The sequence below is a fragment of the Oncorhynchus tshawytscha genome, linkage group LG09, assembly GCF_018296145.1.
Source record: "Oncorhynchus tshawytscha isolate Ot180627B linkage group LG09, Otsh_v2.0, whole genome shotgun sequence".
In the NCBI taxonomy this organism is placed as follows: Eukaryota; Metazoa; Chordata; class Actinopteri; order Salmoniformes; family Salmonidae; genus Oncorhynchus; species Oncorhynchus tshawytscha.
This window is the reverse complement of record NC_056437.1, coordinates 31454835-31473311: the sequence shown is the minus strand read 5'-3', so window position 1 is coordinate 31473311 and position 18477 is coordinate 31454835. Positions and strand designations below refer to the sequence as shown.

At 45.4% G+C, this 18477-nt stretch overlaps 1 protein-coding gene across 5 annotated transcripts in view; it reads left to right on the top strand.

Annotated features, from left to right (window-relative positions):
• Positions 1 to 18477, top strand: part of LOC112257806 (Down syndrome cell adhesion molecule homolog) — a 139501-nt gene that overhangs the window by 100613 nt on the left and 20411 nt on the right. For all 5 annotated transcript variants that reach the window (XM_042326813.1, XM_042326812.1, XM_042326810.1 and 2 more), the window contains 7 exons: positions 8238 to 8437; positions 8687 to 8783; positions 10314 to 10442; positions 11495 to 11662; positions 15319 to 15389; positions 15607 to 15856; positions 16402 to 16548. In XM_042326813.1, the coding sequence (XP_042182747.1) occupies positions 8238 to 8437; positions 8687 to 8783; positions 10314 to 10442; positions 11495 to 11662; positions 15319 to 15389; positions 15607 to 15856; positions 16402 to 16548 (1062 nt within the window). The remainder of the gene's footprint in view (positions 1 to 8237; positions 8438 to 8686; positions 8784 to 10313; positions 10443 to 11494; positions 11663 to 15318; positions 15390 to 15606; positions 15857 to 16401; positions 16549 to 18477) is intronic.

The following is an 18477-nucleotide window of genomic DNA, read 5'->3' as shown; positions in this document are numbered from 1 at the left end:
GAATTGAGGTCAGGGCTTTGTGATGGCCACTCCAATACCTTGACTTTGTTGCCCTTAAACCATTTTGCCACAACTTTGGAAGTATGCTTGGGGTCATTGTCCATTTGGAAGACCCATTTGTGACCAAGCTTTAACTTATTGACTGATGTCTTGAGATGTTGCTTCAATATATCCACATAATTTTCCTGCCTCATGATGCCATCTATTTTGTGAAGTGCACCAGTCCGTCCTGTAGCAAAGCACCCTCACAACATGATGCTGCAACCTTCGTGCTTCACGATTGGGATGGTGTTTTTCGGCTTGCAAGCCTCCCCCTTTTTCCTCCAAACATGAAGATGGTCATTATGACCAAACAGTTCTATTTTTATTTCATCAGACTAGAGGACATTTCTCAAAAAAAGTACGATCTTTGTCCCCATGTGCAGTTGCAAACCGTAGTCTGGCTTTTTTATGGTGGTTTTGGAGCAGTGGCTTCTTCCTTGCTGAGCAGCCTTTCAGGTTATGTCGATGTAGGTCTCATTTTACTGTGGATATAGATTCTTTTGTACCTGTTTCCTCCAGCATCTTCACAAGGTCCTTTGCTGTTGTTCTGGGATTGATTTGCACTTTTCACACCAAAGTACGTTCATCTCTAGGAGACAGAACGTGTCTCCTTCCTGAGAGGTATGACGGCTGCCTGGTCCCATGGTGTTTATACTTGCGTACTATTGTTTGTACAGATGTACGTGATGCTGTTCCTTCAGGCGTTTTGAAATTGCTCCCAATGATAAACCAGACTTGTGGAGGTCTTCAATTTTTATCTGAGGTCTTGGCTGATTTCTTTTGATTTTCCCATGATGTTAAGCAAAGAGGCACTGAGTTTGAAGGTAGGCCTTGAAATACATCCACAGGTACACCTCCAATTGACTCAAATTATGTAAATTAGCCTATCACAAGCTTCTAAAGCCATGACAGCATTTTCTGGAATTTCCAAGCTGTTTAAGCACAGTCAACTTAGTGAATGTAAACTTCTGACCCACTGGAATTGTGATACAGTGAATTATAAGTGAAATAATCTGCCTGTAAACAATTGTTGGAAAAAAATTACTTGTGTCGTGCACAAAGTAGATGTCCTATAGTTTGTTAACAAGAAACTTGTGGAGTGGTTGAAAAACGAGATGTAATGATTCCAAACTAAGTGTATGTAATCTTCCGACTTCAACTGTACGTGTATGTTTGTGTACGTGTATGTCCTTGTGCGTGTGTGTATCTCTGTACGTGGCATGTATGTGTGCGATCTCCTGCTGCACTCCTAAGGCTGGGCTGGGTGCTCATGTAATTCCAGTCACACAGTGTGGGAGCTTATACCCTTGTAGCTGTTATCTGGTCAGAGCAGAGTGTCTGTCTGTCTGTCTGTCTATCTGTCTGTCTGTCTGTCTGTCTGTCTGTCTGTCGCAGCCAAATACTGCTACCTCATGACTAGCTCTCTGTCTGTCTGTCTGTCTGTCTGTCTGTCTGTCTGTCTGTCTGTCTGTCTGTCTGTCTGTCTGTCTGTCTGTCTGTCTGTCTGTCTGTCTGTCTGTCTGTCTGTCTGTCTGTCTGTCTGTCTGTCTGTCTGTCTGTCTGTCTGTCTGTCTGTCTGACTCAATCACTCATGTAATACTCTCACACAATTCCTCAAAAACATACACACACACAGTACATGTACCAGGACACGTACACTTACGAACAAGCACATACACACTCACATGGATAAACACAATTATACACTGTACACCAGTGGAGGCTGCTGAGGGGAGAGCGGCTCATAATAACAGCTGGAACTGAGTAAATGGAATTGCATCAAACACATTGAAACCATGAGATTGATGTATTTGATACCATTCCACCGACTCCACTCCAGTCAGTACCAGAAGCCCGTCCTTCCCAATTAAGGTGCCACCAAACTCCTGTGCACTACACACTTAAAGCCTTAAAGTCTTACATCTAGACACACACAGCAGAGAACCCACAGGAGTGGGAGATTTTCATCGCTGTGTACATTTTTTGGACATAGGCTGCTCAGTATTGTCTGCACGCACACACACACACACACACATGCGCGCACACACACACACACACACACACACACACACACACACACACACACACACACACACACACACACACACACACACACACATACACATACACATACACACACACAGACATATGTCCCTCTGCGTTGTGTGTGTGTGCGTGCGTACGTGCGTGCATGTATGTGTCTGTGTGTGAGCCTGTGTGTTCTCCCTTAAGGTTGAGCTGGTCTCCTGGAACAGGTTGTTGTTTTGATCATTGTGCGGTCGGATCGGGGCGATCGGGTGTTGGTTGTGTCTGCCCCTCCTGCTCTCTGGAAAGTGAGCCTCCCTGGGAGCCCTGCTCCCCTTGTCTCCTATGGATCAGTGTGCTTGTGCCAGACGAGACCCTCGTTAACCCACAGGGCCTGTCCTCTGCTGACCAGGTGTAGTGTTATATACTGTACCCACACCAGACTGTATCCTCCTCTCCATACATGTAGGCACTAAGCATGCTGCAGACTAGCAGTTGTAGTGTTATATACTGTACCCACATCAGACTGTATCCTCCTCTCCTCTACATAGACGGTAAGCATGTAGCAGACTGCTGGAGCAGTACAGGCTGTGCTGTACTGGTGTGTGTTGTTAATCCAGGCCATATGACACCACTGCTGCTTGGGAAGCTGCTGCCACTTAAGAGGCTTAGGTGTAAATTAGAGCAACACTGGAAGTGACGGCTGTAAAGTGGTCAGGTGATATACAGTACTGGATGAGCTTTTGACTGGGTGATCACTCATAGAAGTTTACCTGGCTGTGTTACTGGAAAATACACACATATAGGCATACACACGCACACGCACGCACGCGCGCGCACACACACCACACACACACACACACACACACACACACACACACACACACACACACACACACACACACACACACACACACACACACACACACACACACACACACACACACACACACAGGCCATTACTGAAGAATCATGGTCCTCACAGGCTGCTACTGTAATTCAGCGGTTTAGACAGATTCCATTCGGCCAGGCTATTGTGGCGGACGAACGGGGAAATTAATTGCGGCTGTTGTGATGTCATAGTGAGACGTTTTCATTGTTATTAGTGTCTGTGCATAGGCTAATGCCTAACCATAATACACCATGCATCAACACATTGGAACGCTGTCACAGACGCCCACAGCCAGCAGAAATAGCTTATGTTGCACTAGCAGTATTTTCACAGCTTTATGTGTGTGCGTGCGTGCATGTGTACGTGTGTGCGTGCATGTGTACATTCACAGTATTCATACTTTATATATCACAGGTTCAGAATATTTGGCATATTGCCTAGACACGTTAACACTTCATTCTACCTTCCTTAAAATTACCCATGCCCTTATTTAGATTTTGTACAGCTGAGGGAACCAAAAACATCTGAACCCATTCCCCTGTCTAAATGACTACAGTCTCTACTGTATACTGTACGTACCTCCACTGATGCAATTGACTGGATGCATCACTAATCCAGAGTAGGTTGGTTTTATCAAAGTGGGTCAACAGCCACTTAATGTTTATCAGTGCCAATTAGGATCAATTAAGGGCAATACACTCATAACGCTCCGAGACACAATGATGAGAGCACACACATAATGAGACTTAATTGGTGAAAAACAGCATTGTTGCCTGGTCGCCAAGCTCCCAATCACCCAATCAGACAGCTTCCCTCAGACACTGGAGTATAGAAAATAATCATTCTGTCTCTCTCTCTCTCTCTCTCCCTCTCTCCTTCCTCTGTTAGAGCCAACTCCCCACACAAAGCAGCCTGTCTGCAGCCATATACTCAGCATCATGCTCAATATCCAACCCAATTGTGCAGCTAAGGGAATTATTTTGGTGCAGTGAGTAGAGCTAGCACCCAGTGAACCAGTCATCTCTGTGCCATCACCGCCATTCTCCCTACCTACCCACTCTACACGCACACACACACACACACACACACAGTGCCCCAGGGGCAGTGGGCTCCTGTAGGGAGTGATCCCGTCTCGTTCTCATCTCACTCCCATGGTTCAGTCATCCAGCCAGGGCACCCTGTGGCCTACATTCCTCAGCCAGAAACTCACTCTGCTGGGGTAAACAGAGCCTGATGCCTGCGGCTGTCCATCCGACCTGGAATCTACAGTCATACACCATTCAAAGGTTTGGGGTCATTTAGAAATGTCCTTGTTTTTGAAAGAAAGGCACATTTTTTGTCCATTAAAATAACATCAAGTTGATCAGAAATACAGTGTAGACATTGTTAATGTTGTAAATGACTATTGTAGCTGGAAACGGCAGATTTTCTATGGAATGTCTACATAGGTGTCCAGAGGCCCATTATCAGCAACCATCACTCCTGTGTTCCAATGGCACATTGTGTTAGCTAATCTAAGTTGATCATTTAAAAGGCTAATTGATCATTAGAAAACAATTTTGCAATTGTGTTAGCATGCTGAAAACTGTTTGTCTGATTAAAGAAGCAATAAAGCTGGACTTCTTTAGACTAGTTGAGTATCTTGAGTATCAGCATTTGTGGGTTCGACTACAGGCTCAAAATGGCCAGAAAGAAATAACTTTCTTCTGAAACTATTCTTGTTCTGAGAAATTAAGGCTATTCCATGCGAGAAATTGCCAAGAAACTGAATATCTCGTACAACACTGCGTACTACTCACAGAAGCTTTTACTTTGCAACTCTGCCAATAAGGCCAGCATCCCGGAGTCACGTCTTCACTGTTGACGTTGAGACTGGTGTTTTGCAGGTACTATTTAATGAAGCTGCCAGTTGAGGACTTGTGAGGCGTCTGTTTCTCAAACTAAACACTCTAATGTACTTGTCCTCTTGCTCAGTTGTGCACCGGGGCCTCCCACTCCTCTTTCTATTCTGGTTAGTGCCAGTTTGCGCCATTGGAACACAGGAGTGATGGTTGCTGATAATGGGCCTCTGGACGCCTATGTAAATATTCCATAAAAAATCTGCCATTTCCAGCTACAATAGTCATTTACAACATTAACAGTGAATACACTGTATTTCATATTGATTTGATTATATTTTAATGGACAAAAAATGTGCTTTTCTTTTAAAAACAAGGACATTTCTAAGTGACCCCAAACCTTTGAACGGTAGTGTAGGTTCATGTTTCTGTTAGATGACCATTCAATGTACTGCATGTTGATGGATCAGGGGTGTCAGGTTGGTATGAGATGGGATGTTTTGTTATCTGTTTCAACTGAGTGAATAAGATGGTGGAAATATAGGCCTACTGCATATTTCACATCAGGCATATGTATGGTACATCTATTTAAGTCTGCCTGGTGATACAACCTGTTTGTCATGTGTTTGTCAAGTTCAGTTCCTGCTACTGCCACCAAAATGTACAGTGCATTCAGAAAGTATTCAGACCCCTTCACTTTTCCACATTTTGTTAGGGTATTTTGTTAGGGTACAGCCTTATTCTAAAATGGATTCAATATTTTTTTTCATTCAACAATCTACACACAATACCCCATAATGACAAAGCGAAAACAAGTTTAGACATTTGCTATGAGACTCGAAATTTTGCTCAGGTGCATCCTGTTTCCATTGATCATCCTTGTTTCCACAACTTAATTGGAGTCCACCTGTGGTAAATTCAATTTGGAAAGGTGCACACCTGTCTATATAAGGTCCCACAGTTGACAGTGCATGTCAGAGCAAAAACCAAGACATGAGGTCGAAGGAATTGCCGTGAGAGCTCTGAGACAGGATTGTGCCGAGGCACAGATCTGTGGAAGGGTACCAAAAATGTCTACAGCATTGAAGGTCCCGAAGAACACTGTGGCCTCCATCATTCTTAAATGGAAGAAGTTTGCAACCACCAAGACTATCCCCAGAGCTTAGCAATCGGAGGAGAAGGGCCTTGGTCAGGGAGGTGACCAAGAACCCGATGGTCACTCTTACTGAGCTCCAGAGTTCCGCTGCAGAGATGGGAGAACCATCCAGAAGGACAATCATCTCTGCAGCACTCTACCAATCAGGCCCTTATGGTAGAGTTGCCAGACAGAAGCCACTCCTCATTAAAAGGCTGATGACAGCCCGCTTGGAGTTTGCCAAAAGGCACATAAAGGACTCTCAGACCATGAGAAACAAGATTCTCTGGTCTGAAAAAAATAAGATCGAACTCTTTGGCCTGAATGCCAAGCTGGTCTGGAGGAAACCTGGCACCATCCATACGGTGAAGCATGGTGGTGGCAGCATCATGCTGTGGGGATGTTTATCAGCAGCAGGAACTGGGAGACTAGTCAGGATTGAAGGAAAGATGAACAGAGCAAAGTACAGAAAGATTATTTATGAAAACCTGCTCCAGAAGTCTCTGAATGTCCTTGAGTGGCCAAGCCATAGCCCGGAACTTAGCCCGATCGAAGATCTCTGGACAGACCTGAAAATAGCTGTGCAGCGATGCTCCACATCCAACCTGACAGAGCTTGAGAGGATCTGCAGAGAAGAATGGGAGAAACTCCCCAAATACAGGTGTGCCAAGCTTGCAGCGTCATAACCAAGAAGATTCGAGGCTGCAATCACTGCCAAAGGTGCTTCAACAAAGTACTGAGTAAAGGGTCTGAATACTTATGTAAATGTAATATTTCAGTAGGTTTTTATATATGTGCAAAAATGTCTAAAAAACTGATTTTGAGAGAGAAGCAGGGAAGCAGGCTGAGCAGGCTGGAGTGCATCATGGTTGTTGCCCTCTGGGCTGGAGGTTTTGAAACAGGGCTCTACTAGCCTCTCCTCTGTCAGCTAGAGATACACATATCCGTCAGTGCTGCTGAATAAAGCGCTTGCATGCGCGCATGCCTGTTTATTTAGTCCGCAGGGTGAAATAAAAAATGAGTGGTTGTCTAATGTGTGAGTCTCCCAGTGGAGGCGTCACCTCGCTCCCCTGCCCCCAGAGCCGTGTTCCTCTGCCCATAATTCTGCTAGATATTAAAGAAATACGTCAACACAGCAATTACAGAAACAGCCTGGCACTGTGGCAAATGCCTCAGGACAGACAGACAGACACAGCTGTGCTGCTTACTCTCTCACACACTGGTTACATTGGTCTTGTCTCCTCCTGTGTGATGCCCACCTCACCTCATGTAGCCCTTCCTTATAGTAGGAGTTTCATTGACTACGTTTTTTTCAACAGTGTAGCGTCCCATTGAAGGCCTCTCATCCAATCTCAACATGTCATAATTATGGTAATTCTAGTGGACAATGTCATAAATGTGTGTTATAGTTTATGACTTTGTAAACATTTGTAAAATGAGAATACCATTGCTCAAAATACTAACATTTACAGAAGGCTGTAATGAATCTTTTTTTACCTCACTACTCCAAGTGCATCTCACAAAAAAATCATAGTTGTCATGCTAAATAAATCAGCCTTATTTTTCTGTAGCACGGCTCAAAATGGCTGGGGAGTGAATAAGAGATGAAGCTTAAATGTCTGCACCCCCTCGCCTGACACTTCCCATTACATCACAGGAGCCATGGTGTGTGTGTGTGTGTGTGTGTGTGTGTGTGTGTGTGTGTGTGTGTGTGTGTGTGTGTGTGTGTGTGTGTGTGTGTGTGTGTGTGTGTGTGTGTGTGTGTGTGTGTGTGTGTGTGTGTTTACACACTCAGTTGTGGGGGTAATGAGCTGTGTGTGTTTGAGTCTCTAGTGTGTGTAGTGTGCTGTCCTTAGTGTGCTGTCAGAGACCGACCAATAACAATTTACTCCTATCCAAGCCTTGTCTGCTTGTGGTCATAAGATGTTAGCTGTCACAGCTCAACATAACAGGCAGGCATGGAGTTTATTTTGTATTATGTTAGAAGTTGGAGCAAACCAGCACACTTTGCAACCAATGAAGTCAGCTATACTATGACTCAATTAAGTGTAATTTGAGCAGTGAGATTTGATTCATTACACTGTTCCCCTGTCTTGTAACTACCCTCCATGTGGCAGGTATCACTATGATGTCCCACTGGAATTGTATTATGGCTAAACATGTTCAGCCAGTCTTACTTCATAACTAATGTAACATATGCCTTCTCCTCTTTTCTCTCTCTCTATCCCTCTCCCTCTCCTCCTTTCTCAATCTCTGTATTTCTCGCTCTCTCTCTTTCCCTCCCCTCTTTCTCTCTCCCTCCCAGTCCCAGCCATGATCACGTCGTACCCCAACACCACGCTGGCCACGCAGGGCAGTGAGAAGAGGATGAGCTGCACGGCCCACGGGGAGAAACCCATCATGGTGCGTTGGGAGAAGGAAGATCGCATCATCAACCCAGAGAGCAGCCACCGCTACGTGGTCACCGTCAAAGAGGTGGCTGATGAGGTCATCTCCACCCTGCAGGTACACATACACACCACCAGGGGTGCTCGCTTCCCAGTTACAGTTACCTCAGCTGAGGCCAGGTGGAGCGCTACTGGTTATGCAGAGATTTTGCTTGGACCAAAGCGTTGGAGAAAAAGCCTGCCTACTGAGTTTGTCAGTTTGTTATGATGGCTCATCATGAGCCCTGTCTGTGAATGATATAGCCCAGAATGTGTATTTCCCATAGACATTCTTATCTATGTAGCTGACCCTCTTTTTCCATTATAGATCCGGCCTACAGGGAGGGAAGACTCTGGCTTCTTCTCCTGCCATGCCATCAACTCCTATGGTGAAGACCGAGGGATCATTCAGCTAACAGTGCAAGGTACAGCTGCCTAACACTGACAATTGTCATGAAAACATCATGAAATAAAAAGATATAACCCCCCCCAAATAAGGTAATGATGCAACATCAGCATAATAATAATAACAATAATAATAATAATAATAATTTATTCAACTTACATAGCGCTATTCATTACATAAAGAATCTCAAAGCGCTTTAAAGCAACACAAAAAAAAGACGAGCAATTTAGAAAACAACAACAACAGCATTATTCAAGGTTATCAGAGGGTCGGAAAGTTCATGGCTTGACTGATCATCAGAGGGAGGTGGTCAAAAGGGCAGAGTAAGCAAAGATGGTCTCTGGAGCATGTCCAGGGGCATGCAGTGTCATCAAGATGTCTCGCCATCCTTGCCGTTTGTGTGGCTTCTCCATAGTAGGACTTGGATGAAGTTTGAGCTCAGCCACTGCAGTTAGTGGACTCCCTAGTAGGTGTAGCTAGCTAGCTAGTCCTTCACTACTACCATAGTCTTGTATACCCATATTAGAGCTCTGCTACCCCAACCAAGCCTGACAATCCCCAACATTATACATTGGGTTAGGACCGGGTAGGGCTTGTTTTTTCATCAGTAACTATGGTACGGGCAGGGCTCGGGAATCACTAAATTGATCACTAACATTTTGAAGCTGAGCCATTTGCTGGTGCTCTGCTGCACTGCACAGTTATATCTGACTAAGATCATAACATTGTGTCAGAGGTGCTTCAACCTCTTCAAATATAAAACAGGACAGATTATTTCACAGATAATAATAATGTTCATTGAGTTTTGTCACGAAAAGTAGCTAAAAGCTAACTGCTCTCCCGTGTCTCTTCATTGAGCAGAGCAGCCTAAGCGGAGCTGTTGCTATGAATACTCAGAGTCAAAGCGCCATGAGCAGAGCGAATGCAGAGCGCCCTACGCACAGGGAGCGAGTGACAGACAGAGGGGCATCTAATAGATTTACTAAAAGCAGAAGTTATTTCTGATTTCGGGTTTCAGGCAGGCCGGGGCCTTAAATTTGGCTGAAGCAATCTGGCCTGGGTTGGGTAGGGCTTTAATGTCGCAGGCATGGGAAGGGCTTGGTGTCACGTTCTGACCTTAGTTCTTGTATTTTGTCTTTGTTTTAGTATGGTCAGGGCGTGAGTTGGGTGGGTTGTCTATGTTCCGTTTTCTATGTTGTGTTTGCGTTTGGCCTGGTATGGTTCTCAATCAGAGGCAGGTGTCGTTAGTTGTCTCGGATTGAGAATCATACTTAGGTAGCCTTTTCCCACTTGTGTTTCGTGGGTGTTTGTTTTCTGTTTTGTGTGTCGTCACTAGACAGGACTGTTTCGTTTTCGTTCGCTCTCCTTGTTATTTTGTTTTTGGTGTTCAATGTTAATAAATTATCAACATGGACACGTACCACGCTGCATATTGGTCCGATCCTTCATACTCCTCATCAGAGGAAGACGAATATCGTTACACTTGGGGTTAAAATTCATGCCTGTGCAGGGCTCTAACACATATGTGTGACTTTGTGGTGTCCTTCAGAGCCCCCGGACCCTCCTGAGGTGGAGATCAGAGAGGTGAAGGACAGGACCATCGCCCTCCGCTGGACCATGGGCTTTGACGGAAACAGCCCAATCACAGGCTTCGACATTGAGTGCAAGAACAAATCAGGTACAAGACAAACAATAGTTATCTTTGTGAGAGATGGTATGTTCTGGATGCCAGCGATGTATAGTAATACTGTAAGCAGTGTTTCACCTATATTCATTTTGCAGTGGTGGGCCGTCACTACTAAATTGTTGCCTCTACTCCAAAGTTATGATTTATATACAATATTTCTACCGAGACGTGCTTTTAAAAGACTAGTGCGAGATTTTGGCAAGTAAGCCCTTTTTATACTTACACAGAGTCAGTTGAACTCATGGATACCATTTTTATAACATTTGTATGTCTCTGCATGCAGTTTGAAGTAACTTGCTTACTAGGTTTAGTGCAATATCTATGACTTCCAGTCTTTCTGCTGACACTAACTGCTGACACTAAGACATAAACATGGTATCAATGAGTCACGAGTTATTCTGATTCTGGAAAAGTATAAAATGGCTTGATTTCCAAAATTTCGCACTATCCCTTTAACAGGGACAGAGTGACAAGTGACAACATCAATTTGTAGCAAACAAAGTGAACAATGGCGCGAATGAGAGCCACGAGTGCACAGCCACCACTTGCTCCTCATCTCCATACAGTGCAGTGGCACGCATTAGTTATATTTCAGATGATGTCAACAAAATGTCATTTTCATGCACTTTGGAGTAGAATGTCTTAAAAAAAAATCACCATCAGTGACATTCTCACAGTCGTTCTACAAAAAAATCTCCCGGAGGTGCATTCCCCAGAACACCCCCAGGAAAGAGCAACCCCCCCCTATCACCGCTGCCTTTTCCACTGCTGCTAAAGATAATCTTAGGCGAAACACTGTATGAATACAAATCCTTTAACTTCCTGTGTATGTCTATAGTCTATCCTGATTAAAGGCTTCTCTGTATCATCATGTTAAGATGGATGTGCTCCTTTTGTCTTCCAAATAATCATTATTCATGATATTTTCTTGTCTCAGTGCTATAATTCAATACCGCAGATTAATGCACTTAGCAGGCGCTGACCTCTAGCCCCACTCAGTGGTCCTCACAAACCCACATAAACCTTGACCTCCGGCCCTGCAGGCTCCTGGGAAACAGCCCAAAGGACCAAAGATGTGTCTCCCCAGCTCAACCAGGCCACCATCATAGACCTGCACCCCTCCTCCACCTACAGCATCCGCATGTTCGCCAAGAACCACATCGGCAAGAGTGAGGCCAGCAATGAACTCACCATCACCACAGACGAAGCAGGTATAGACTCACTAGACCACCACTGGTAATATGTATGCACTTGCAGCATACACACACAGACACCCCAGCTAACAACAAACGTTCCCGCAACTTTAGAGAACGTTGTCTTAAGATTCTCAATAGGTCATTAACTAAGGTTTTCATAGGAATGTTCCCGTGATCTGCAAGGAATGTCTCCAAGAGACCATTCCCTTAATGTGAAATAGAGTTTACCGAGATTGTGGTTACCATGTTCTCTGAACATAAGATATTAATGTTCTATACACATTGAATGAGACCATTGCAAGAACATTCATGTGTCCAGTTTTCTGTGGGTTAGGTGAATATTCCATCAACGGCCCACCAAACATACACAGAACATGGTTTCCATGTGGGCCTTTGCACTTCACCAAACAGAGGAAGGGAAGGGTGCTCAACAACAATGACAAAAAGGGTTTACCAAGATAAACTTCCAATAGCACTAATTTGAGGTACAAAGGAGTTGGAGCACTCAACAAAAAAGCTGAGATTTATTTATTTTAGCTCACTGTAATCAAATCAAATCACGTATTTATATAGCCCTTCGTACATCAGCTGATATCTCAAAGTGCTGTACAGAAACCCAGCCTAAAACCCCAAACAGCAAGCAATGCAGGTGTAGAAGCACAGGATGCGAACAGGTGACTGACGTTTTAACATTAAGCTGACGTCTTCCTCAGAGTGACCTGACCATTGCACTTAGTTCCTTTTTATAGCCTAGTGGCCTATTGAGACACAACAATGTACGAAAATAATAATGATTTCATCAAGGTAAATGGCAAGTGATAGTACAAAAGAATGCTAATAATAACAGAAATAGTTTGATATTTGGGTGTTTGTGAATCCGGAGACACAGAGACCAATAAAATCAAGGCAATAACATTATAGAAACAAAGACAGTGAAAAATCATAGTTTAGCTCCTTAGGATCTACAGTGTCTAAGGCAGCATTTCCCAAACTCTGTCCGCGGGACCCCAAGGGGATGCACCTTTTGTTTTTTGCCCTAACACTACACAGCTGATTTAAATTATCAAAGCTTGATGATTAGTTGATTATTTGACTCAGCTATGGAGTGCTAGGGCAAAAAACAAAATGTGCACCTCATGGGTTCCAGAGGGCCGAGTTTGGTAAACCCTGGTCTTGTTACATAACTAGGAGTGATGGGTGCGGAGTCAGGCGCAGAGAGCAGAGGTTTAAGGAAAAACGTATTTTTTTCGGTGATAAATAGTCCTGCCAAAACAACAGGCTAAGAAAATGACCGGCCCAAAACAGGACCCAAACAGTCCGGAAAAATTACAAACTATACCATCCACACAACAGAACAGAGAAACAAGCCCGCACAAAAGCAGGCGGGCATACCAGGCTTAAATAGCCCTAAACCAAACCCCAAACGAGAAACAGGTGAAACCAATAAGACATAACCAACAGAAAAGGAAAAAGGGAATCGGTGGCTGCTAGTAGACCGGTGACGACGACCGCCGAGCACCGCCCAAACAGGAAGGGGAGCCACCTTCAGTGGAAGTCGTGACAGTACCCCCTCTCCCCTGACGCGCGACACCGGCCTCGAGGACGACCCAGAGGGAGAGGCGCAGGGCGATCCGGATGGAGGCGATGGAAATCCCTCAGCAGTGATGGATCCAAGATGTCCCCCCCAGCACCTCTCCTCCGGACCGTACCCCTCCCAATCCACGAGGTACTGTAGGCCCCTCACCCGGCGTCTAGAGTCCAGAATAGAATGTACGGTGTACGCCGGGGACCCCTCGATGTCCAGAGGGGGGCGGAGGGACCTCCGGCACCTCACCTTCCTGCAGGGGACCAGCCACCACCGGCCTGAGGAGAGACACATGAAACGAGGGGTTAATACGATAGTAAGAAGGGAGCTGTAACCGATAACACCCCTTGTTTATCCTCTTCGCGACTTTAAATGGCCCCACACACTGCGGCCCCAGCTTCCGGCACGGCAGGCGGAGGGGCAGGTTTGGGTCGAGAGCCAGGCCCTGTCCCCCGGTGCGAACATGGGGGCCTCACTGCGGTGGCGGTCAGCGCTCTTCTTCTGCCGTCTACCAGCTTGCTTGAGTGATTCCTGGACGGCCCTCCAGGTCTCCTTTGAACGCTGCACCCACTCCTCTACCGCAGGAGCTTCGGTCTGGCTCTGATGCCACGGTGCCAGGACCAGTTGGTAGCCCAACACGCACTGAAAAGGTGACATGTTCGTGGAGGAGTGGCGGAGTGAGTTTTGAGCCACCTCCGCCCATGGAGCGTATCTCGCCCATTCTCCTGGCTGGTCCTGGCAATACGAACGCAGAAACCTACCCACATCCTGGTTTACTCTCTTCACCTGCCCATTACTCTCAGGTGATAACCCGAGGTCAGGCTGACCGAGACCCACAGACGCTCCATAAACGCCTCCAAAATCTGAACGTGAACTGGGGACCCCGATCAGAAACGATGTCCTCAGGCACCCTGTAGTGCCGGAAGACATGGGTAAACAGGGCCTCCTCAGTCTGTAGGGCCGTAGAGGAACCGGGCAATGGGAGGAGAAGGCAGGACTTAGAAAACCGATCCACAACAACCAGGATCGTAGTGTTCCCTTGAGACGGGGGAAGATCGGTGAGAAACTCCACCGACAGATGGAACCACGGCCATTGTGGAACGGGGAGGGGCTGTAACTTCCCTCTAGGCAGGTGTCTAGGAGCCTTACTCTGAGCGCACACCGAACAGGAGGTGACATAAAACCTCACATCCTTCGCTAAGGTGGGCCACCAGTACTTTCCCCTAAGACCTCGCACTGTCCTCTCAACACCAGGTCGGCCCGAAGAGGGTAGCATATGAGCCCACCGAATTAATTGATCACATACACCAAGTGGCAAGTACTGAAGACCCATAGAACATAATGTTGTTGGAATATTCTCCTAACCCTATTGCAACATTCTCATGAAATGTGTCTAGAACTTGAATTTCTGAGAACATGGCAACCATGTCCTGTGTATGTCTAGTGGAATGTTGATGAAATATTCTCCTAACCCTTAGAAAACTAGACACATGAATATTCTTGCAACGTCCCATAAAATGCATCTAGAACATTAATGTTGTAAGAGGGGAATGGGGAGTCAAGTCAATTCATTAACAGTGGAGTGACATCAGCTCAATTGGCTCTATTGCATTAATGAAGACACGCTGACCCTGCACTAAAAGCAGGACTTTTCAATTAACAGACCATGTTGTAAATGTCACACTGCAATCAATGTCTCACTGCAAATTGCCCCTGTTCCCTTTGGTGGTTATTTGGTGGTTCCTCCCAACCCCCACTCTGCACTTCTCTCTCTCACTTCTCTTCTGACTGTCTGTCCCCCATGACCTCTCATAAACATGACCACCATCTTCATTATTGTGAAGTGGGCTGGGCCATCTGAGACCAACTACTCTGGTCTACCCATAGATACAGTAGGACCTTAGCCTTCCATGTCTCAGAATCGTAGAATTGACTTGACCTTGGCATAACCTTCAAAATACACTCAGTTTGGATAGTTCCATTCCATTGGCAGAATGCTGGTAGACTGACTTCTTTGCCCTGTACCTCATCTACTGCACTGATAGTAGCTCAGATCTCAATTACCTTAATGTGTCTTTTCTTCTAGCCCCTGATGGTCCCCCACAAGATGTGCAGCTTGAAGCTTTCTCCTCTCAGAGCATCAAAGTCTCCTGGAGGGTAAGCTACATTTAACCTGCTATTACCACTAGGACTGTATAACCCTTACTGCAGCTCTATGGTCTGTTTGCTACATGGTCTGCTACTCTTCAGGGCCTTGAGGGCCACAACCATTCTTCTGTCCTTAAAGAGCTTTTGAAAAATACACATTTCCCCCAATATCTAATGTGCGTTTCCCTCTCCTACTTCTTCACTCCCCCTCTCTGTCCTCCCCCAGGCTCCTAAGAAGCACCTCCAGAACGGAGCGATCCGAGGCTACCAGGTGGGCTACAGGGAGTTCAGCTCCGGGGGAAACTACCAGTTCAATGTCATCACCATGGAGACGACGGGGGACAACGACCACAGTGAGAGCATCACCCTGGACAACCTGAAGAAGTTCACCCAGTATGGGGTGGTGGTGCAGGCCAGCAACAGCGCTGGGACTGGACCCTCCTCCCAGGAGGTCATCTCTACCACACTGGAGGATGGTGAGGACATGCGCACATGCACTAAGGCACACACACACACACACACACACACACACACACACACACACACACACACACACACACACACACACACACACACACACACACACACGTGCGCACACTGCCCTTAGCTATCAGTAACAATATGGTAGACAGTGGAAATCTTATGGATTTCACAAATGTATTTCGCAGAATGAAGGTATTCTACGGTATTGTGGTGCATCAAGGGTCAAACGGCGGATGTTTTGTCTTTGAGGGGAGGGAACTCCCAGGATGGAGCTTTATTGCCATCTAGTGGATAGTGTTGATACTGCTTGTGTTGTGACTGTCACATGATCAGTATGTGGCGGTCATTATTGCCATGGCTCTAGAAAGCATGATGAATGCTAGATCCCAAAAGTTCAAATAAGCATTTTGAAGTTCACTTCCATTGTCCTCCAAGAGTAGCTCAATATTTTCATCTCTTCAGTAATCTCTTCTGTTCATGCTTCTTGTTTGGAGAGTGAGGTAACAGTGTTGTTTTTCCTCCTGCGTGGTTGTAACAGTTCCCAGCCGACCTCCAGAGAACGTCCAGGCCACGGCGGCGTCACCAGAGGTTATCTCTCTGTCCTGGCTGACCCCTCCTAAAGATGCCCTCAATGGCATCCTGCTTGGCTTCAGAGTCATCTACTGGGCCAACCTGCCAGACGGAGGTACAGCAACACACAGTACACAGTACACAGTACACAGTACACACACACACACACACACACACACACACACACACACACACACACACACACACACACACACACACATAGAGGGAAGGATGTAGATGTTACACTGTATCTTGCCTGGTCCGTAACTCTCCAAGACACACTGTATATAGAATGTATACAGTATCAACATGATTCGCTATGCATGAAAATTGAAGTGGATGAATGAGACACATTAGTAGTGACCCAGGCTTTCTAGTCCAATTCAGACAGCCTGGCATGGCATGCAGTCGTCACGTGCTGGAGAGACATCAGAGTGACCGCTTCTGACAGCCACGTTACCTTTGACCCCTCATCTGTCATATCACATCCTCGCTGATGGCCCCTGGATGCACTAATAGAAAAGCACCGCTCACAGCTTGACAGCTCAATCTAGTTTGCATAGTAACAGTGCATTTCATAGTGGGACACGCTCCAGAGTGCCAACAATACTACAGCCATAGCCATGTGTTGTATATATTCAAAACATATTGATATCGTATGTAACATTGAGTATGAATACAGATCTTATTCATTTAAATGAAATATGTCACTCATTATGTGCGATAAAAAAATCATATTTATGTATTTATTGTCTAAGACACTTGTCTAAACCTTCAGCCAGTGCCTGTTGTGCTCTTCATATATTCAAAATATGAGCCAAATATCATGGGTTGTTAAACCCTCATGCACCAGCAGACGGGGCTATAGGCCCTTTTTCTAAGTCGGTGGAACAACTTTGTTTTATTCATCCAACACTGCTGTTCTAAACATTTGACTCTATCCCGTCACTGCAGTAATCAAACTCAAAATAATGTTTTCTTTTATTATTTGCATTCAAGCACTCATCAATGGTGAATATTTATCACCCATTTCATGAGTCAGAATAGTGATTAAAACTATCGTAAACCACAGCATATATTGTACTATACATTTCCAAATCACAGCATTCTGACTCGTAAACCTTTCACTCACTGTTATATCCCAAAGAAGTGCTCTGAACAGCCCACAACACAACCATAAAGGATGGAGCTACAGAGACATAGATGAACAGATTCCAGCTAGTGTAGAACACCTGAGCTGTTAATATGCTATGGCTGCATTGGGACAGTTTGGTGTTTGAATGGCATCATTAAAGAGAGCGAGGAGGAGGGAGAGAGAGAGGGAGGAGGAGGAACACCTGTACTAACAGGGAGGATGGCGCACTAGGATGGCGCACATTACAATTCCAGTGGGTTGGAAGTTTACATACACTAAGTTGACTGTGCCAGCTTTGAAAATGATGTCATGGCTTTAGAAACTTCGATTAGGCTAATAAGACATAATTTGAGTCAATTGAAGGCCTACCTTCAAACTCAGTGCCTCTTTGCTTGAAATCATTGGAAAATCAAAATAACTCAGCCAAGACCTCAGAAAAAAATTGTAGACCTCTACAACTCTGGTTCATCATTGGGAGCAATTTCCAAACACCTGAAGGTACGAAAAGTGCAAATCAATCCCAGAACAACAGCAAAGGACCTTGTGAAGATGCTGGTGGAATCAGGTACAAAAGTATCTATATCCACAGTAAAACGAGTTCTATAACGACATAACCTGAAAGGCCGCTCAGCAAGGAAGAAGCCACTGCTCCAAAACTGCTATAAAAAAGCCTGACTATGTTTTTCAAGTGGTGACAAAGCTTGTACTTTTTGGAGAAATGTCCTCTAGTCTGATGAAACAAAAATAGAACTGTTTGGCCATAATGACCATTGTTATGTTTGGAGGAAAAAGGGGGAGGCTTGCAAGCAGAAGGACACCATCCCAACCGTGAAGCACGGGGGTGGCAGCATCATGTTGTGGGGGTGCTTTGCTGCAGGAGGGACTAGTGCACTTCACAAAATAGATGGC